Source organism: Doryrhamphus excisus, chromosome 13 (assembly GCF_030265055.1).
Source record: "Doryrhamphus excisus isolate RoL2022-K1 chromosome 13, RoL_Dexc_1.0, whole genome shotgun sequence".
NCBI classification, from domain to species: domain Eukaryota; kingdom Metazoa; phylum Chordata; class Actinopteri; order Syngnathiformes; family Syngnathidae; genus Doryrhamphus; species Doryrhamphus excisus.
In genome coordinates this window covers 20,765,918-20,788,413 of record NC_080478.1, presented here as the reverse complement: position 1 = coordinate 20,788,413, position 22,496 = coordinate 20,765,918, and the positions used below count along the sequence as shown (strand labels likewise).

The window sequence follows — 22,496 nt, the reverse complement described above, 5'->3', positions numbered from 1 at the left end:
GAGGTATTTGCTTTATGACGTACGATTTTAAAGTGCTTAAATGTAATTGTTCTTTTCTGGTCAATGAAGACAGGTGATGAAAAGAGAGAGAGGAGTGAATGGAATGGTGGAGCGACACCCAGTGTGTGTATGGTGTAGGAGAGAGAGAGGGAGAGAGAGAGAGAGAGGGAGAGAGAGAGAGAGAGAGAGAGAGAGAGAGTCGCCATTACTGGCTGCTTGTACGCAGAGCAACACATTCCTCTCCCGGAGCACCAAAACACAACCTTAGTCGTCACATCGCGGCAGACGTCACCTTCACTCGGACCGAGCAGCCTCCGGGACGCCACAGGACTTGTATGGTGGATGTTGCCAAGGACTTTTCTGCGTTTTTCATGAGGGACTGCCCGCTGCTCTTCTCCGCGGTATGTGGACGTGGGAGCGACCATGTTCCTCCTAGGTGGGTACTGGAATGTCTCTGGGCTGGATTAGGACTTCGTTAGCTCGGCTAGCTCCACGACTCCGTTGGGGGGGAGGACACGCCTGCCCCGTGGGGCACCCCGGGTCGGAATAAACTGACATAAGAGCCCACATCCTGAATTCAAACGGGTCCAGGTTGTGTTTGTACCCCGCGGCAGGCTGGCTGAACTGCGGACAGCGAGCAGGCTGCTAGCGGGCATGCTAAACTAGCACGTCTCGGCTAGCATCGGCTCCTGCCATGCTAAGCTAGCTATAGCCCTGCGAACGTTAGCTCATCCGACGCGGAAAGGTGATTTAATCCCGATTTTTAGCGTAACTTGGGCCAAAACGGAACGGGGTGGTGGTGTTTTTGTGGTAGAAGCGAATAACCCCGACAGCAAAGTGTGTGCTGCGTGCTTTGACGCATAAGCGTTACCGGCTGCTTTTAATTCCCCAACTCAAAACTGGCCCATTTTAAACCAAGATCAAGTCTTAACAATGATTCATTAATCAATCTAAATTGTTTAATACAGTTAAACAATGAGCTCAGAATGTTCGATCGCTTCCAAAGTTTCTTATTGGTCATACTGCAGGTTATTGGGAAGGAGGGATAGTGGATCAGAAATGGGGAGGAGGGGTGGACGCTGTTTAAAAAAACAAAAAACAAAAAAAAAACCCAAACACTGACAGAAACATTGTATTGCGACACTACTGTGATGTCAGCTTAGCACTGTGTGTCATGGTTGGGTCATGTCATGGTTTCGTGGTCCTGGTTCTAGTCCTGGTCCATCATCCGGACTCAGGAAGGCGTAGCTGCTCCTTCCCGAATGTATCATTAAACCTGTATCCCCCCCCACGCAGCCTCCACGGACCCCATCTTATGAAATAGTTATGAAATCAGGTAATGAACTCTTCCATGAGTCACACATGTTGGGCATCATCACCAAAGTATTCCTAAACTAGGTGTGTTTGCTTTTATCATCCTCACGTGGTCAGTGTTTGAATTTAAACATTATTGGGCGCCTGAATTGAAAATAGAGTATGTATATTTGTACGTCCACTTCTATATGAAACCTGAGCAGTACTAAGGGAAGCCGTCCTCGTGCTTAGGTCACTATAGGTCGCTACAGGTCGCTAAAACTCTTTTAATTGCTCCCATATTAGTTTATTTACACAGCTGCGTAAGGCAATAACATATCTGATATGCATATGTCTCTCATCGCCATGGCAACCAGCCACTTAATTGTCGGCAGATCATAAATGATTATACCTTTTGTATAGAACAGGTCCCTTTATTATGTTATTGATATCTTTATATTTCATTTATATAACAATGTGTCCTATTTTGACTTTGAAATATTTTGGGTTGGGAATTATGATTGTGATTATTGATATATTTGTATGAATAACCTCTTATATAGCCATGTGTTGATACGGGTGCAACAAATCGTGCTTTATTCGGCTTTGAAGTCTTTATTGCCACTTGTATATTCTTATTGTAAGATTTCCGACTCATTTTGTATCGTCTCTTAGGATGATACAAATGTATTTTCAATCACCCTGTCAACTTCTATTTGAGTATAAATGTCTTCTCGTTTTTACCAAATAGCATTATTTAATCTGTTTTTATCAAACCATCTTTTTAGTATCGTCATTTCATCTGTGATTTTTTTTATTAATGCTTGGATCCCTTCTCCAGAACAAAACCTAGTAGTGATTGTATTGCAGTGATTGCAGTACAATCTGTCGGGTTCTAGGATTTTTGCGTAAAAAGAATAGCGGAATTGGTCAATCTCTGTGATTGACACCATGTGAGTGAAACACTGTCTTTGTGAGCGGAAGTATTTCCTAGGCGGATCGTTCATTCATGGCGGAATGTCATCACAAACACTAACCAGCCTCCCCCTCCTCCTCCCAAGTTAAACATGGTGATAAGGCTGCCCGTAACACTCCTCTTACGGAGCATGAATGGAAGCTAGCTAGGTTAGCTTAGTTTAGCAGAGCATGCCGGTGTGGCTCTGTGTGTGTGTGTGAGACTCGGGCTTCGTGATTATGCTTACACCTTTTTTTCTTCGACCGCTCGTTAATTTAAGCGAGTGTTTTACAATGTCGGCTGACATTGTGCAAGATCTGAGTGAAATATGACGAGAGGCATTTTTATTGTTGCTCCCAGCTCGTCTTAGCGGCTTATGAATTACTGGGCAAAATTGTCAATTGATATACTGCATCAATAAATGAAATAATTTATGCCTTAAATTAATGGACATTTTATTTGCTAATCCAACAAAAAAAAAAGTCTGAAAGGTAAAAAAAAAAAAATGCAATTCCCCCCAAATTAAAAGCGGAAAAAAACCCAAATGGATTTTATTGGGCCCCAAGTCTGCTATGCTGTATTTGTGTCTGGGATTTACAATAGGCCGGTTTGTGCTGGTGTTGATATTTGGAAACCACCCCCCCCAACCCCCCCACCACTCCAAACTCATAAATTTTGTCAAAACAATGTAAAGACTGAATTATTTGACAGCGAAGTCATGACTCTTGATTCATGGATATCTTTTTGGCTGGTGATGAGCTCCTGACATGCAATTCTCCACAAACACACTTGGGGCTGTTTTACGGAGTGTGGGCAACCGCAACCCACTTTTCTCTTTGGCTAGCTATTTTCATGTGTGGTAGTAGTAATAAACAATGGCAACTGAAAATAAGCGGATTCTGTAGGTGATCTTACGTGACAACTCAGATGCTCCTCAGCTTGCTCTGCAGTCTGCGTTGCCGTTGATGCGGGGTTTGAATTTTTTTTGGAGGTGCACGTCAAGGTCCCTCAGAGACTTTGGAGGACACTGAGGTCATTTACACCGGCTCTGTTGCACTGCAGCATAATTCAGGCTTAAGGTCTTCATATGTTTGACCTTTTGGCCCCCCCCCCCCCCCCACACACACACACGCTCAGTGACAGTCATCAGCGGTCACAACCGTGGAGCATCATTTCCATAGAAGTGATCTTTGTCTTGGAAGCACACCAGACAAGGACCGCTTGGAATGCTTGAATCATCCAATGACTGAAGGCTTCATTAGTAATCCTTGGTGGGGGGGTGGGGGTGGGGGATGTTGTGTTATTATTCATTTAACCAGTGGAAGCGACAGTCAGTGTTGTAATTGTTTTAAGTCCTGCTGGGAGATGAAGATGAATGATTGTATCTCTCCCACCAATCAAAACATCAATATTGCTTTCCTGCTGAAATGGCAGCAGTGGTCTTTGTGAAGGTCACAATGGTGGTGAAAATCCGTGACGCTATGTACCTGAAGAACCAGGCACCACAAAGTGATCCAGACTAGGTGCCCCGAGCCACCTCAACTGGCCCCTCTCGATATGAAGGAGGAGCGGCTCGACTCTGAGCCCCCTCGCACATGACTAAGCGGAAACTCATTTCAGCTTCCTTGTATCCGCGACCTCGTTCTTTCGGTCATGACCCAAAGCCTCATGACCGTAGGTGAGGGTGGGAATATAGATCCAGCTTTGCCTTCCGGCTCAGCTGTCTCTTCGCCACGACGGTTCGGCACAGCGAACCAAATTACTGAAGACACCGCGCCGATCCGCCTGACGACCTCACTTTGCAACCGTCTCTCACTCCTGAACAAAACCATGAGATACCTGAAGTCCTTTACCTGGAAGTATTGACAGTATACGTATAACAGTATTATCCTTAGATTATCAGAATACATCTAGTAAATAAAACTTAATGAAAGTGACTGACTACAACATAAGCAAGGAAGAAGAGTGATTGCAAACAATTCAGGTCAAGAACACGGAACTCAGATTAGCTGCCATGATCACCAGGCCGGCTACTATGAAGCATATTACAGGAGAAATGGGAATTGACTTACTTCCACGCTTTTCCACGGTCTAATATCCTGTGGGTTTTTGAAGTTGGACGATCTGACGAGACCGAAGTTGTCTTTTTAGAAATGTGAACAAATGAACACCGATCCAAGATCAACTTCGTCCACGCGGTGCTTGTGCGACACATTCCATGATTAACACCGCTGACAATTTGCATGCGGCTTCTGATTCTTCAAGCCCGGCGGGGAGTCCAATTAGGCCCGGCGGGGTGCTTCGCTTCAAACGCCACATGGGACGTTCTCTTGTCAATTGTTATACTTCATGTTTGAATATGATTTTTATATGTCTGATTACATTTGCTACATTCTATCTTAACCAGGTGAAATGTTCATTCTGAATTTCAATGGTAAAATAAAATGTATTAGACATAGGTCGGTAACAATTAAAAGACAGCAAATAGAATAGCAGAAGGTAACAGAGGACGGGAATTTGGTTACTTCTGAGACTCGAACCCCAGAGGAAGTAAAAAAAAAAAAAAAAGGAGGCTAAAAACCGCACCGCTGCGCACAATACCAGCGTGTGTTCCACCGGCGGAGCAGAGGGAACCCCAGCGCTCTTTCCACTGGAGGAGCACATGGCTTCCACTCCAAGTCAAACTGCCATCAGTGACAAGGGGGCGCCGATGACACCCACATCGCCCCTTAAGGAGCCCCATGTACAGATCAGCTACATCACACAGCTGTGTACAGCATTATACGGAAGCCAGGTTTCAGTGCGTATCCATTGTCATGTTAGAGTTTAATATTTTCATATTCAATATTTTAATATGTAAATAAAATATTTAAAAATTAGGGTACTAAGTTTAACTTATTTAACTCATTCGATACCAAAGACGTATTTATATGTTTTATAATCCCATATGCCTGATCAACATATATGTACATATATCTTTTATGTTTTTTGCGTGACAGAAAATAAGTAGTGACGATGCCACTCTGCATTAATACCATTAATACCTTATTGCAGTAATGACATTTCAGAGCATTTTTAAGCAAGTAAATTTGCCAAGAGCCCGGCAGGGTCATTTAAATGGAAGAATGCAATTCCATAGAATACTATGGAATGGAAAATGGTATAAATTTGCTTTTTATTTTGCCGTAAAACACAATATTCTGTGTGCATTGGCAGATAAGTCAAAATCTTCTAAAATGGCCGGTACCAATATGAAATTAAAAAAAATAAAGTTTCTCCCAAGGCTGCACGGTGCCCGAGTGATTAGCGTGCAGGCCTTCACAGCTAGGCAACCAGAGTTCAATTCCACCCTCTGCCATCTCTGTGTGGAGTTTGCATGTTCTCCCCGTGCATGCGTGGGTTTTCTCCGGGTACTCCGGTTTCCTCCCACATTCCAAAAACATGCTAGGTTAATTAGCCACTCCAAATTGTCCATAGGTATGAATGTGAGTGTGAATGGTTGTTTGTCTATATGTGCCCTGGGATTGGCTGGCCACCAGTCCGGGGTGTACCCGCCTCTTGCCCGAAGACAGCTGGGATAGGCTCCAGCACCACCGTGACCCTCGTGAGGTAGAAAATGAGCGAATGTTTCTCCCAAATCCACATTCATGTATTATTTTGTGAAGGACTGCGTCTCGGCTTCGTGTGGTCTGAAGCATGCCTTCCTGTATGCACCGTTTCACCACCCGTGGATTTTTCTACCTTGGGGAAAAATCCACGGGAAGTGGCGCTGTGAATGGTGCGTACCAGTCTCACCGCCTGTGGATGAATAAGTACGTGGGAAGTAGCGTACACATAGTTTTACGTGTACGCATGGTCCATACATGTGGCCTCACAAGTGTCAAACTCAACTTACCTGGGGGCCGCTGAAGGTGAAGTCTGGTGTTCATTGCAGGATTAGCTTTCAACCGAGTGGAGGTCAGATAAAAACACAAGTAAAAAAAAAAGTGACGCAAGTTATAAAGTTAGAGAAATCAATTAATTTGATTGTTTCTCCCGAAAGCTGAGGAATGTCAGGAAGTCAAAAGTCCAGCCTGAATCCTTGTGTAAAATGGCAGCATTTGTTGTGAAGTAAAATATGATCATTTTTTAGAAATGAGAAATTTCTAGTGTGACCAGAGATGCATTTTTTGTTGCATCCCTCCTAAAAATGCCTTGCATGGATAAAAAGCACATGTTGCCAGATCTTGGTGTAAAACGTTCCCACTGCCTGGAAGGCTCCGTGATCCAACATAGCTGTCATAAATCATGACAGGAGAAGTACAAAGCTAGAGGCTTGTCTCGCCGCTTAGCTCATATGTTGCTTCCCGAGAGCTCGTTTGTAATTTGTTTAAAAGTTTAATGCATGTTTTCCGCCTGGAAGACACAATTTCCTGCATCGGACCTCTCGTGGGAAAAACAGGATGAGCGGGGAGCATCTCGGCTGGTTTCAAGTAAAACGCTTCTCAGTTGGAGGCTAGCTTGGTGGTTTCGGTTGAAAAAGGCAACGTGTTTATTTGAATCTAGCAGGGTTTAACTTGACAAGGTTTACCGTCCCTGGTGGGGCGTTGAGCTGCAGCAGGGGGCTTAACGGCATTTAGTCATCCTTAAAAGCAGCCTGCCGAGCGATATCTTAATGCTGCCTCCGATCGGGATGCGCACGCGTGGCTGCGGGTTGAAGTGTCGTACGTCGTCACAGCACCTCCACTCCACAAGTGGAGCCGTCTACAGGCTCCATCTTCTGTTTGTTGACATGTATTGGAAGACACGGGCGGGAATAGGAACTGATTCCGCCTCCCCAAAATATGTGAACCAGATGTTTGGATTTGGGTGAGTGACTCGCTAAAACACTGCGGTCTGGAAGACGACCAACAATGAAGAATGCCACGCTGTAATGTTCAGTTGGGCAATCGACCAAAAACAATACTATTGCACATTTGGTCAGCTGTCACTTCATGAATGCAATAGTTAGCATTTTTGAGCATGGAGGTTGGCTGCTTTTGGAAAAGTACTTTTAAAGCAATTGACACAACTTTCTACATGTTTCAGGACATTTCTAACTAGCCATAGTTGTGGAGTTGGGTGTCATTTACACTACCGCTCAAAAGTTTGGGATCACTTGGACATTTTTTTGGCCAGTCTGAGATATGGCTTTTTCTTGGCAGTCCTGCTATGAAGTCCAGCATCCTGGTGTTTGAAGGCTACTATTTAGTACAGCTGCCAGGTGACGACCTGTGAGGTGTCTTAAACTACACACTCTCAGATATTTGTCTTCTTGCACAGTTGTGCATCGTTTTTGTGTCCTTGTTAGACCCAGTTTGTGCTGCTATCTGAAGGGAGTAGTTAACAGCATGGTAAGAGATTTTAGTTTTAGTTTCGATTTTTAGATGGCTTTTCTAATCATCTATTAGCCTCATAAAATGATGGACTTGGATTAGCAGCCATACCAGGAGATTGTTGATAGTAGGCCTTTATGCAAAAATCTACATCCTTCTTTGAAAATCATCTCATTCATTTTAATTGTTTGTAAAATTGATACAAATGTTTGTGAAATGCATGAAAATGTGTTTTTCTTTGGAAAACAAAGAAATTTGCAAGTGATCCCAAAGTTTTGAGCGGTAGTGTAAATCAGGGGTCTCAAACTAAACTCTGGGCCCAATCAAACATTGCACAAAAAAGGCTTTCAAGTATTATACAGTAAACCTCGGATATATCGGATTCAATTGTTCCCACTGGTTTTGTCCGATATAAGCGAAATCCGTTATATGCGTATACCGGAAAATGTCCGTTTTACGCATATATCAGATTTATATCCGGTATATGCGTAAATGGGATTTTATCCGTTATAAAAAGGCACTTCCTTGACTATGTTTCCAATGTACCTGGACGCGCAGGCCATCCGATATGTGCGAGGGAAATTTAATGGAAATGCATTGGAACGGGACTGGAGATTTTGTCCGAAATAGGCGAAATCCGTTATAAAAAAATCCGATATATGCAATGAATTTTTATTGGAAATGCATTACAGAAAAATCAGTTCTTTTTTATCTGTCCGTTGTGAGTGAATTTCCGATATATCCGAGGTTTACTGTACCTATTGAGGACAAATGGAAGGGCGGATTTGTCATAATGGTCACGGCAAACCAAGCAGCAACACAGAACACACGGAATGTGCAAAAAAAAAAAAAATCAAATTTCCAGTCTTGGTTTAAGTGCATACATTCTGAACAACAACTAGCATTCCAGTGGTGTTTGCTACTTAATCCTACATGCAAAGGGGGGGGGGCATTCATTTAGCAAAATGAGGTTAGTGTTAAGACATGCTATTCTTGTTATGTTGATGTTCAGAATTCCGGTGTTTGTGAATGCACCTTCCCATGACGGTGATTGGTGGATAATGAGGAAGTGTTGTGTGTGTGTGGGTGTAGCGAGCGACTTGAGAAATGACCTTCAAGCACTTGATTCTGCGTTCATTCAGCAATGTGGCACTTCCAGTTGCTACCGGTGCCATTATGATACCGTATTTCAGGATGCATCCATGTATATATTTTTTCAATGAACCCTTTGGTTTTTAAACCTGCATAAAATAAAATGAAATGAAATGAAATGAAATGAAATAAAATAAACAATAAAATAAACAATAAAATAAAATAAACAATAAAATAAAATAAAATAAACAATAAAATAAACAATAAAATAAAATAAACAATAAAATAAAATAAAATAAAATAAACAATAAAATAAACAATAAAATAAACAATAAAATAAAATAAACAATAAAATAAAATAAACAATAAAATAAAATAAAATAAACAATAAAATAAAATAAACAATAAAATAAAATAAAATAAACAATAAAATAAAATAAAATAAACAATAAAAAAAAATTATATTAGGAAAGCAGGAAGTGAACAAATGTAACAGTTACTGATTGTAAAAGTACCAGATGGAGGGGTAGGATTTAATAAGCTTTGCTTCTTCCTACTCCTTTTGGACATGTGGAACTGGGAACTGATTATGGGATGCACTCAATTCTAATCTGATGCATGTTCAAATGAAATCAAACCTTTACCATACCTGCTGGGCAGTTTTCTTGCCATCATCATCCAATGTGTCAGGCGTGTCTGAAGGACAGCAGCCATTCTGCAGGTCCTGTGACAAACTAGAAGGTGTCTCTGCTGAGGGTTGTGTAACATTCTGCATTCTTGTCGAGTTGAAGAGGTTCAGTCAGAATGCTCGAGTCTTAATCGGGTGATACCATGCTGGTGTTAAAGCCTCAATACATTTTTTTTCTCTACCTCATTCCTCTTCGATGGACCGAATCTGTGCACGGACACATACTTTCTTGGCTCACGCAGACACATTTGCAGTTGGATAGCCAACACTAGAAAGGATGCCATCATCTTAATGGTCAACAATCATCCGCCTCCTGTTAGGTCACGGACGCCTCCAGGCTGCGTTGACCTTGATAACCACAGAGAGGCTGCAAATAAGATGGTCTTTTATCGTAGCATGATGATTTTATTCCAGCATGTATGCTGAGAAGCGTTCTAAATGATGTGGTTTACATCGTGGCGGTGTTTCTAACGGATCTCTGCTCAGACTCGATGATTTCTGCGGTTTGATTGTCGCTGCGAAGCAAATAATTTCTAGGTCAGTGGCTGTCAAAGGGCCAGACTAGCATGCCATTTTTATCCTGCCTTGGCACAAATGGCTTCAAACGACTTCTTTTTCTCCGCACGGGGTGGGGGGTGACGTTAAGAGCAGCTTGTCATTGAGTCACTTTTCCTTTCACTTGTATGATATTCTCTTTTTGTTTGTTATCACATGTTTGGAAACAACCTTCTTTTTCAAAATAAGGAGAGTCTTAAATTAAATTAAAACGATGTAATTCACGAGTGTCCCATTTCAGACCAGCTTGTTTGTTGTGCATGTGACTTGATCCGAGTGAAGAGCATTAATTTGATCATGTTAATTCAGTGTAGTGCCCAGATTACTATCTGATCTGTTTATAACGTCTCGGAGGCATAAGGCAACCGTAACGACGAGCTAATTCTTTAGCGCGATAGCGTTCATGCATGTTTTATGCTGTTGAGCCATGATTTTGCCCTAATTGTGAATGCTGTGTCTTGCAGGCAGGTGATAAGAGGCGAAGCCGGCTGCTCTATCCCAGCTCCAGGAACACCCAGGATAGAACCGGAAAGTGGGTCTCTCCACGAGCTGAAGGAGAATCTGAAGATGACCGTGCCGCCGTACCACTGACGAGCAGGACTGGAATGATATCGTGACCTTCTTTTTTCCTGGAAGCAAGTCAGCGATGAGCGGGGGGATATAATGGCCAAGAACAAGGATGCACGCCCCCCGACGTTTGCTGTCAGCGTGGTCGGCCTCTCCGGGACGGAGAAGGAGAAGGGAAACTGCGGCGTGGGGAAGTCCTGCCTGTGCAATAGATACATACGTCCCGACGCGGACAACTACTTCTCTGAGCACACCTCAGTGCTGAGCACAATCGACTTTGGGGGGCGCGTGGTGAACAATGACCACTTCCTGTACTGGGGCGAGGTTCCCCACAGAGGAGACGAGGGACTGGATTGTAAAATCCAAGTCATCGAGCAGACGGAGTTCATCGATGATCAGACGTTTCTTCCACACCGGAGCACCAACCTGCAGCCGTACACCAAACGGGCGGCAGCCACCAAGCTTCAGTCTGCAGAGAAGCTCATGTACATCTGCACCGACCAGCTGGGCTTGGAGCAGGACTTTGACCAGAAGCAAATGCCCGATGGAAAGCTGAACATCGACGGCTTTGTGCTCTGCATAGACGTCAGCAAAGGCTGCAACAGAAAGTTTGACGACCAGATGAAGTTTGTCAACAGCCTCTACTCCCAAATTGTAAAGTCAAAGAAGCCCATCGTGGTCGCTGCCACAAAATGTGACGAGCTGGTGGAGCAGCATCTGAGGGACCTTCAGACTTTTGTTGCCAGCAAGAAAAACGTACTTCTCGTTGAGACGTCAGCACGAGCTAACGTCAACGTGGAGCTCTGCTTCAACGCTCTCATCCAGCAGCTGGACAAAACACGAGGCAAGCCAAAAACCGTGCCGTACTTGGACGCCTCCAAAGTCCAAAGGCAGCTAGTTGCCTCCGTAACGGATAGATTTGAGAAACTCATGGTGCAGATGGTGAGGGATTACCATACCACGTGGAAAGGAGTGGTCAGTAGCATGAAGGGGAACCCGGACTACGAGGACTTCATCATCTTGGAGGGATCAAAAAAGGGCAGAAACATGTTCACCAAGCACATTGCACAGCTGAAACAGGAGCAGATCAAGAGGAGGAGAGAGGAGTACCTCACCACGCTCCCCAAAACACTAAACAACCTCCTGAGTCGCTTAGAAGAGGTTGAGCACCTTACGTGGTCCGAGGCGCAGAGTGTGATCCGGAACCGCTCCGACTTCCAGTGCTGGTTCGTGGTACTGGAGCAAACGCCGTGGGACGAGACGGACCACATCGACAACAGCGATCGGAGAATACCCTTTGACCTTCTGAACACGCCTGACGGTGAGAGGATCTACCACAACCATGTCCAGCACCTGCTCTCCGAGAAGCGGAGGGTGGAGATGAAGGAGCGGTTCAAGAAGACGTTGGAGCGGGTCCATTTTATCAGCGCGGGGCAGCCCTGGGAGGAGGTCATGTGCTTCGTCATGGAGGACGAAGCCTACAAGTACATCACAGAATCAGATAGGCGGGATGTTTACTGCCGACACCAGCAGGAAATAGTTGAAAGGGCCAAAGAGGACTTTCAGGAAATGCTGTTTGAACACGCCGAGCTGTTCTACGACTTGGATCTCAACGCCACGCCGAGCTTTGACAAGATGAGCGAAATTCACGGCGTGTTAAACGAGGAGCCCAGGTACAGGGCCTTGCAGAAACTTGCCCCGGATAGGGAGTCGCTCCTCCTCAAACACATCGGCTTTGTCTACCACCCCACGAAGGAGACGTGCCTGAGCGGGCAGAACTGCGTGGACCTGAAAGTGGAGCAGGTTTTGGCCAACCGGCTGGTACAGCTCGACCACGGCCGCTCCAGTCTCTACTACAACGGCGCCAACATCGATAAGATCAACCTCTGCCTCCTGGGAAGGGAAGGTCTCTCACAGGAACTGGCCAATGAGATTCGAGCTCAGTCCACAGACGACGAGTACACCCTGGATGGCAAGATTTATGAACTGGAGCTTCTCCCTGTGGACGTCAACTCCACGCTGCTCTTCAGTCATACGTGGGTCTCCACTTTCAAGCCGCACGGCTGCTTCTGTGTGTTCAATTCCATCGAGTCCCTCAACTGTATTGGGGACTGCATCGGCAGGATCAGAGCCGAGATTGCCCAGAGTCGGAGAGAGAGGTTCGCTCCGCCTCTACCTTTCATCCTCATCCTGGCCAACCAGAGGGACAGCGTTTGTAAAAACATACCCATCCTGCGGCACCAAGGCCAGCAGCTGGCAAACAAACTTCAGTGCACCTTCGTAGACATCCCCTCCGGCGCCTTTCCGAGGAAGTTTACAGAGTTCCAAATCAAGCAGGGCCTCCGAGCAGTGCTGGAGGGGCTCAAGCAGAACTTTGATGTCCTGGCCCCGCTGCCCTCAATCAAAGACATGTCGGAGGCCGACCTGCGGATAGTCATGTGCGCCATGTGTTGGGACCCCTTCAGCGTCGACCTCATTCTCTCGCCTTTTCTGGAGTCGCACTGCTGCAGCGCCGGGCAGCCCGGCCAGAGCAACACGCTGGTGCTGGACAAGATCATCGGGGACAGCAGGAGGCGCATTCAAGTCACCGTCCTCTCTTATCACTCTGCCATCGGCGTGCGCAAAGACGAGCTGGTGCACGGCTACATCCTGGTCTATTCGGCCAAGCGCAAGGCCTCAATGGCGACCCTTCGTGCGTTCTTGGCAGAGGTCCAGGATGTGATCCCGGTCCAAATGGTGGCCATCACAGACAGCCAGGCAGACTTCTTTGAAAACGACGCCATCAAGGAGCTGATGACGGAAGGGGAGCACATCGCCACGGAGATTGCCGCCAAATTCACAGCGCTTTACTCGCTATCGCAGTACCACAGGCAGACTGAAGTATTCACGCCCTTCTTCAACGAAGTGCTCGACAAAAAGCCAAACATCGAGAGCTCCTTTTTATTTGACAGCTCGTCGAGGGAGTGCACCACCGGTGCCAGTGAGGAGGTCTTCCAGACGTCCCCACATAGCCACTCTCCGGCCTACAACACCTATTACCCCGAATCCGATGATGAAAACGAAGCCCCCCCACCTTATAGTCCAATAGGCGATGATGTTCAGCTTCTTCCCACACCCAGTGAACGGGCCAAGTACCGCATCGACCTGGAGGGGAACGAGTATCCCGTCCACAGCACACCGGTCGGCGACCACGAACGCAACCACAAAGTGCCTCCACCTGTCCGACCCAAACCCGCTCTTCCCAAGCCCAATGTGAAAAAGTTGGACCCAAACTTGCTGAAAACTATCGAAGCTGGAATGCGAAGCAACCGCAGGACTCCGCGGGGGCCCATGATGCACGCCAACGACATGGAGCCTTCAGACAACTATGCAGACCCCGTGGACACCCTGCTGAGGACCCGGGGCTTCAACAGCGACGACATTTACGCCGAGCCCGACGACACGCACGGCCGCCTCGTCAAAATCCGAAACTCGTTCGGCCTCCACGGCGCAGGCGAGGAGGAGAACGGATACGACCGCAAGTCTCAGGCTGCGCGCCGGCCTTCCAAATACAAACACCGCTCCAAAATCCTGTTCAGCAAGACGAAAGCCTACCAAAGACGCTTCCACTCGGACAGCGACGGAGAGGAGACGGGCCCCGCCACGCAAAAGAAGAAGAAGGGGAGGGCCCATCGGGGCAGCGAGGAGGACCCCTTGTTGTCTCCCGCCGACCCCTGGAAGGGCGGCATAGATAACCCTGCCATCATGTCTGACCCCGAGCAGGAAGACAAGAAAATGAAGAAGAAGAAGACGACCAAGACGCCAAAGGAACCGAAGAAGGTGAGTCTAGTCATATCTAGTCAGCATCCACGAGTAAAGCAAAGCCGACTCCGGAGTCGGTGCTCGTGTTGGTGCATTGAATGTGAATAGAAATGCAAGTTATTGTAGTGTGAAGGAACTGTTTCCACACAGCAGCGAGATGTTTAGATGTTTAAAACCATTATTACACCCTTTGTACTGTTGATGAGGGCCAATACGAGATTGGGGGCTCACACTGAATAAATTCAGGACGCTTCAAGATTTAAGACTTGCCGATGACGTGGTATTTTGCCGCGTAGGTAGTGCACGATGTTCAAAATGATCTACATCAGGGGTGCTCATTAAGTCGATCGCGAGCTACCGGTCGATCGCGGAGGTGGTACTGGTCGATCGCGGCGTGACATTAAAAAAATATCATCCCAGCATCAATGCCGTCACTTGATTGACATACAGGGCAGCCATTCAGATGACAACTGAATGTTGCCCTTCGGGCGACCAATCAAGTCAAACAACGTCTCTAAGTGCAGCAGAACTTACGATGTCAGCCTATCATCCATCCCCGTTACTTGATTGACATACAGGACAACCAATCAGATGACAACTGAATTTTGACCTTTAGGTCACCGCTCATGCGTAAACAACGATGCAAAGTGCTAAGCTAGTCGGCGAATTGCGAGATTTTAAAGCCCTCGCTAAAGTTTATGGTCACTAAAATGAGTGAAGGAGCTGGACCAAGTAAAAAGGCAAAAACATATCACTTCCATACGGATATGGAATATTATACGGATATTATGATACGGATATTATCCATGACTGATAAACATTTGGAAGTGTGCTTGAGGCTGGCTATCAGCAGCTACTGTCCGGACTATGCATCCCTGGCTGGTTCAATTCAGTGCAAGTCATCAAAGTAAACTCAGGTAATTACAAAAAATGTTAATAGTTAATTATGTGTGTTTTGCAATATTGGCTCATTTGGTTATGTAAGGTACATCAACATACATTGTACGTACAAATAATCCTCAATACATTTGAAAATAAATAGATGTTTTGCATTTTTGTAGTGGGAAGATCATTTTGACTCGCTCATTTTAAAAGTAGCTCGCATGCTGAAAAAGTGTGAGCGCCCCTGATCTACATAATCGTGGCGCTGCTGCCACCTGATAGCGGCTTGGAACAAAATGATTTGTTATCCCTGGCAGCCCGGATGCCATTCATGCAACGCGTCACAAATCAGATAATGGTGTGCAAAATGGCTGGAGAAACGGCCCTGGGCGCTACACGGCCGCTATGAATGCAGGGCTTTGTGGGGACATTCAGATTGGGGATGTCGTACAGGCCTGGTCGCCGTGGCGCGTGAAGCGCTGGCCGGGCTTTGAAAAGCAAAGCATTGTGGGAAATGAAAGCCACCTCTGCACTTTCTTGGTGTCCTCCATTGAACGTCTCTCGTCATCCTCCGCATTTTCTCCTTTTCACTCCCCCTCTCCGCCTTCATCCCACTAACTTTACATCTGATCTGTTCCCTGTTTGCCCTCCTCTTCCTCATCTCTCCTCTGACACGTTCCGCCTCCTCTTCACTTTCTTTCCAAAACTTTTTTGCATTCCCTCATGTGTCAATTCTCTTGCTTCTTTCCTTTGATTCACTTTCTTTTCTCCAAAAGAAAAAAAAATCTGTCTCAAATGTCTTCAGTGAATCCACATTTTTATTCTCATTTTTCTTCCCGTCTTTAGTCATACGCTTAACTTTTGGTTTGTCCCAGTTTCCATCTCTGCTTGATTTTTACACCCCCGTTTTTGTCCCATCACTCCCTCACCTTCTTTCTTTTCTCGTTTTAAATACAACTTCCTGTCCTTTCCTGTCCTTTTTTTTCTTTCTTTCCTTCAACAACATCCCTCCTCACCCGTTAGCGTTTTATCTAAATGACCCCCCCCTCTTTTCCCTTCCAGGCCAAGTCTTCTTCCAAGCCCCCCAAGCCACTGTACCCCCCCACGAGAAGAACCTGGGAGAGCAACTACTTTGGCGTTCCCCTGCAGAACCTGGTGACACCGGAGCGAGCCATCCCACTCTTCATTGAGAAGTGTGTGGACTACATCGAGCGTACAGGTGGGTCACCTCTTGGTGTATGCGTCTGGTTAAAGAGGAGCTTTGGCAAATACGTGCAAATGTCATGCAAATAGCTTCTGACCTTTGTTTGCTGTGAGGGTGGGAGGACGGAATCCGCTGTGATTATCCCCTCCCAACATGTTTAGAAGTCTGGCGTGCCACTGCACTCGCCAAGATACCGGTCACTACAAGTTCAATGAGCTTCAACGAGGAGGGGGGGGGGCGCTTCATGTCCTCCCAAAACGCTTTCAGCATCTGTTGTACAATAGCGCACTTTTGTATGCACGGCAGAGGTGTTCAAAGTTTTTCTAGTGAGGGGCGGACACAGAAAAATGAAAGGATGGGGGAACCGCATTTCCATTTTGTACATTAAAGATGCGACAAACCCATCGAATGTGGGTCATATTTTACATTTGTAAGCCCCCCCCAAGTAGATATGCTGGTTGTCAAGTGTATCATTACCTTCTCTACGCTGCTTCTTTTTCCAGTTTTTCAGTTTTATATCATCTTGTCATTTTCACTGTGACATTAGTCCAATCATATTTTGTTGTTCTTCTCGTAATATCACAACGTTTCCCCAACCGAATCTTCCAAAAATTGCAACTCTATTCTCTTCGTTAGTAATATTGCAGAAATTATTTTTGTGAAAAAAAAAATTCTCATAGAACTACGATGTTATGCTTTTGTCATAATGTCACATTTTTTATTTCTAATATTTATTTATTCACTCATTCATTCATTTTCGACCGCTTATCCTCAGGGTCCACCCTGGACTGGTGGCCAGCCAATCCCAGGGCACATATAGACAAACAACCATTCACACTCACATTCATACCTATGGACAATTTGGAGTGGCTAATTAACCTAGCATGTTTTTGGAATGGGGGAGGAAACCGGAGTACCCGGAGAAAACCCACGCATGCACGGGGAGAACATGCAAACTCCACATGGCCCTGGGTGGAATCGAAATTGGGTCTCCTAGCTGTGTGGCCTGTGCTAACCACTTTCCACCGTGCAGCCTAGTTTCTAGTATTTCTACTTTATTTTCATAAAATGACTGCTCTTTTATATACCGTATATTTAAATTATCTATTGATATAAATCTTAGGAGACCACGGCAAAATGGTCATTTTCTTTGAATTTACAATAAATATTTGTTTTATTCTACAAACTACTGAGAACCTTAGTCCTAAAATTTTATATTAAATTGTTTAATTTTAAAATTAAACAACCCAATATTAATGTTATCACTTGGAGTTCAGAAATGAATATTTGGTGGAATAACCGTGGTTTCCAATCACAGCTGTCATGCATCTTGGCATGCTGTCCAGTGTCCACCAGTTGGAATTTGAGGTGGCCTCTTAGATGTTTTTCCAGAGCCGTGTATGTATGTGTATATATAAAATGTATATATATGTGTGTGTGTGTGTGTTGCGTCAGGCCGTCATCCTCCATGGGCATGCGTCAACTAGCTGACAGCAGGGGCGTGACCGCCACACCCATTATGGTGAAACTACAGTAGGGTTCAAGTAAAGCAGCCTGTTGGGACATGTGCAGTCATTGCTGGTGATGCAGGCCCCGGTGCATGCTGGGAGCCTGTCAGGCTCTGTGCCCACTGACTGGGAGATTCCGTAATGAAGTCATGATGTCGTTGGGTGAACGTTTGTGAATGATGTACGACGTATGAGGAAGTAGAATTGAAGTACTTAGTTAGTCCTTAGTCACCTTAATCTTTCCAGTTGACTGACCTGATGTTGTTGGATATGTTTATACGTTTATAGTCACATGAGGTGTGTGAGTAGTGAGGCACCGAGGTTGGTTTTCAGTCGGGACAGAATTCCAGCCATCTCTTCCCGCGGCTCCATATGTGCAGCAAATGTCTTGTATTGTAAATCAGGAGGCGGAACTTCCTGCATTCTTTGTCGTCTTCTGTCTGCGAGCGAATGTTGACTTTATTTTTTGCGGCGGTGTTTGCGCCTGAGCTTTTTCATTCTTAATTCCCGTCCTGAAAATCCCTCTCGAATATGTTTGGATACTCGGCTGAATCTACACGAGCTGGCCTGTGTCTGCCAACCAAAAGTAGGATTATTGTTAGTGTGCCAGCTGACTACATTGTGTTGCAGGATTCATGGCCGACCAGCCCCCACCCTCGACAAAATCTCCTCAGAGCATAAGCGGCCAAACCGGAACATCTTTGTGCCTTTTCTTTTCAAAGACTGCTGTTGTCTCAGGTGTTTCATAAGCACAACATTTGCCAACATTAACATTTCAGCAGGTTTTATTGCTCGGGTGCAAAGTTCCGGGACTTTCATTTGCATGCTGGCTGCCATGAAAACGTTGTAATGTGCCCGTGTCTGACATATTTCACTTTATAGCTCAGTGTGTTGTCTTTCCACTGTGCGCCAGTGGAAAGTGCTTGTGGTGTCAACTTTACAGGTACGTGGTGCACGTGTGGTACATCTCCACATGACCCAGGACTGCTCTTTTTGCACGACATGGTCCCGGTGGAAATAATTACATCACCGCCATTCATTTGATCAGTGCACCCACATAAAATGTACTTATGGGAGGAAGTAGGCTTTGAATTGCCATGGATGGTTCCATGTTCCTTAGTTATGGACTCAAGCAAGGGTCTGACCCGCATTCATTGTACATTAAATCCATGCTTTGGTTTCTATTATGTTGTTTTGATTATTCGTTCAATGATTGTAACCAGTAAAACTGATAAACTTAAAATCCCCAGAAATTGTTTCTGCACAGCTGGGAACAGCTCGAGTGGCTCAAACGGAAACGGCGACAGAAAGAGCCCAAAGCTGTCAAAAAGTTTGAAAATCATTTTCAAAGCCGAAACAATAGACGACGTTGTGCAATGTTTGCACTGTCAGACAGAGCCGGCGTTCCACAACAGTACTACCGACAGTACTACATCCATGCTGTAGCACATGACTAGAAAGAACCATAAACAACAACAAAAGCTTATTTTGGCAGTCATCTATTCATGACCTGGTTTGAGGCTTCACTGGTTAATATTTGTCATATTTTTCACCATTTCCACCATTAATTAGAAGGGCAATTTCAGAAAAAAAACATAATGGAAGACGAGTCAGCCTGGCAGCCAAGAGACATAATGACGGGAAGAACAGGGTACCAATAAGCCACTATGTATTCCTCTGACTCTAACTCGTTTTTTTCTTTATGTACAGTCAGGGCTCGACAATAACGATGTACCGATGGCCCGGGGCAAGTTAAAACAAAATTGGGGCAAGTAAATCTAATCAGTGATATTCCCGTCGGGCAAGTGCACTTTAGCATGCCATACTGCCAAGAGGTTTTTTTAAAGCGGTTCTTGTTGGGTGTTGGTAAAACACGGACTGTGTAATTCCGGTGGTAATTTGCAGAGCAATCCTTGCAAATCTTGAAATGGACCAATCAGAATCGTTTATTTAGACCGCGGTCCGCAGACCACAGTCCGCGTTTTACCCACACCCGTTGTTCGCGATCAACCGATCAGCGATCGTTTGACTACGAAAACATCCATCATGGCGTCGCTGCCAACATCGTCTAATTCTGAAGGAAACAGCAAAAAGTGATGAACCAGTGCCTCCTAAACAAGTATTTTATTAGCGGCAGCAAATCAAATGATGGCACAGGTGAGTGAATCACATTGCTGTGACAATTTGAAGTGGTCAAGTGCTGATTTTGCACAAGCTACAAAATCTAGCGCTTCCATTTCTCTGTGTATTTCCCTCACCTTTGCTTCACAAATTATTGTTTGACCATTGAGCATTTTTTCTGGATTAAAAACACTTTACCAGTACACAAACTTGTCTATTCAATAATGTTTCATTGTGGTGCACAACTTATAAATATCACTGCTTACTACGACTACCATGTGTAAGGCAGTATGGTAGTACTCTCATTTCATCTTTATTTGAGATTCTCATGTGATGCCATAAAAAATTACATGATATCATTATGGCAGTCTTTTCATTTTACATGGGGCAAGTTCGGGCAAGTAGTTCTCACCTTAAGGATTCCCTATGGGCAAGTCATTTAGTTTTTTAATGTAGAGCTCTGTGTACAGTATTAATAATACGTAGGGATGCCTACAGAATCACAGAACGTAACCAAAAATGTCACAACCCTAGGACTGCTTCTAATGGGCCGAATTTCTGTACTGGTTTAGCCAAGTATGCTACTAGCTAATTGCCACAAGTAATCTTTGTGTCTAGTTGTTGTTTTTAAAGGACCTATTTGTTTGTATGTTTGCAAGATGACGTCATATGTATGTAGTGTATATATGTGCTAAAGGCTGTTGGACGTTTTAGCATCCGTCTGGCGGCCGCTGATGTTTGTCTCTGTCAGGAAGTGCTGCGACCACATGAAACAAACCAGCAGCCGAGAGTGGGAGGTGATGATGACTGTTTGCGGTGTTTAGTGGTTTCTCAGCAAGAAGTGTGACCTCGTCTGTGTGTGTTTGTGTGTGTTTGTGTGTGTGTGCGCACGCGTGTCAGCATAACTGTGAATACGAGCGAAAGTGTTGGAGTTGGTGATTTTTCATCTGCATTCCATCTGCTGCTGTCTTTTACTTGACTGTTTAGATCAGGGGTGGGCAAACTACGGCCCGGGGGCCACATGCGGCCCGCCAAGTGTTTCAATATGGCCCGCCTGTTTTTTCCAAAGTATTTCATTTAAACTCAACACATAACCTGGCATCGTGGCTTGGGCCAACTTTTTGATGGTTGAGGTAGCTTTATCAATTTCGTTATTTGATGTGGTCTGTTGTTTACAAAATGCTCCTGGAAAAAGTAACACAAGCACAAAAATAAAAATAAAAATAATGACAATAATGATAATAATAAGAATGTTGTTAATAATAATAATATTACAATTATTATATTCATATTGTTGTTAATAATATTAATATAATAATAGTCATAATATTATTATTATTATTATTAACAATAATAATAATATAATGATAATAACATTACTATAACTAATAATAACAAATCTAATATAATAATATATATATAAAATAGTAATAATAAAGACAATAATAATAATAAAAATAATACATTTAATTTCCAACACACTTTACATCAAATAAATGATTTCAAAGTGCACATATAGCAGATTGCATGACACTTTTACATGTAAAATATGCGTAAAAATAGGACTGTTGCATGTAAAATACTATATAGTCTGCCCCCCCCGTCAATTTTGTTAAATCAATGCGGCCCGCGAGTCAAAAAGTTTGCCCACCCCTGGTTTAGATGCATAGAGTCGTCTTGATCCAAACCCAAACGTACGTTTAGGTCTGCGGCCAATTTGTATATTGTCAAAACAGTACCTCCCGCTTCTCCTGAGGCCACTTGAAGGAACGTAAGCATCAGGGCTTAATAACAAGGGGGTTCTGTGAGTAGAAGACTTAAGTGACAAGGTCATGGCTTGACAGGATTAGAAATAAACCCCTGACTTCCACGACATCCTTTACTATGAAGATATAGGCCATCATTGTCCTTACGCCAAGTGGAGTAACTTGAAATGAACTGGATGCTGATGTTGCTTTGATCTCAGGAAATGTTTTAGCAAGAAAGAAGGGCTGACTTGACTTCCACTTGGCACTATGATGATTGTTATTAATCATCTAAAACTGAACTATATAAAAACATAAATCATTTTTCCCATAAGAAACAATACAAATCAAATGAATCAGTTATGTACGCCCTTTATTGAAAACTATTGTTGACAAAGGCTAAGGAGCCACATGGACACCACTTTCTTGTTTTGCTATGAGTGACTTCTTGAATTCAATATTTTCACCTTCTTTATCAAAGTGCTGGAACTGGCGACTTTGATTGGCCCCATGGTGGGTTATTTTAAAGTCATGCTCAGTGAAAAAACCACAGTCCCCCGCTGATGACACCCTAGATGGGGGACACTGATTTCCCGGTGGGAATTGATACATTTTGTAATACAGACATGTTATGAGCACAATTGGACTCGCATAGTGTGTCAATTAATTAAACGCCACAAGACAGAGTCACCAGCATGTGGGATTCTTGGTTTTGACACTCAAATCCACAG

At 44.5% G+C, this 22,496-nt stretch overlaps 1 protein-coding gene across 2 annotated transcripts in view; it reads left to right on the top strand.

Moving 5' to 3' along the window:
- The first annotated feature begins 206 nt into the window (after window positions 1-206).
- LOC131139974 (rho GTPase-activating protein 5-like) overlaps window positions 207-22,496 on the top strand; it is a 38,569-nt gene continuing 16,279 nt past the window's right edge. Inside the window, exons 1-3 of one of the 2 annotated variants that reach the window (XM_058089967.1) lie at window positions 207-401; window positions 10,402-14,323; window positions 16,250-16,406. In XM_058089967.1, coding sequence (XP_057945950.1) covers window positions 10,601-14,323; window positions 16,250-16,406 — 3,880 coding nt within the window. In that variant the 5' untranslated portion in view covers window positions 207-401; window positions 10,402-10,600. Of the gene's footprint in view, window positions 437-10,401; window positions 14,324-16,249; window positions 16,407-22,496 lie in introns of both variants that reach the window. The other variant, XM_058089966.1, reaches the window with a different exon arrangement.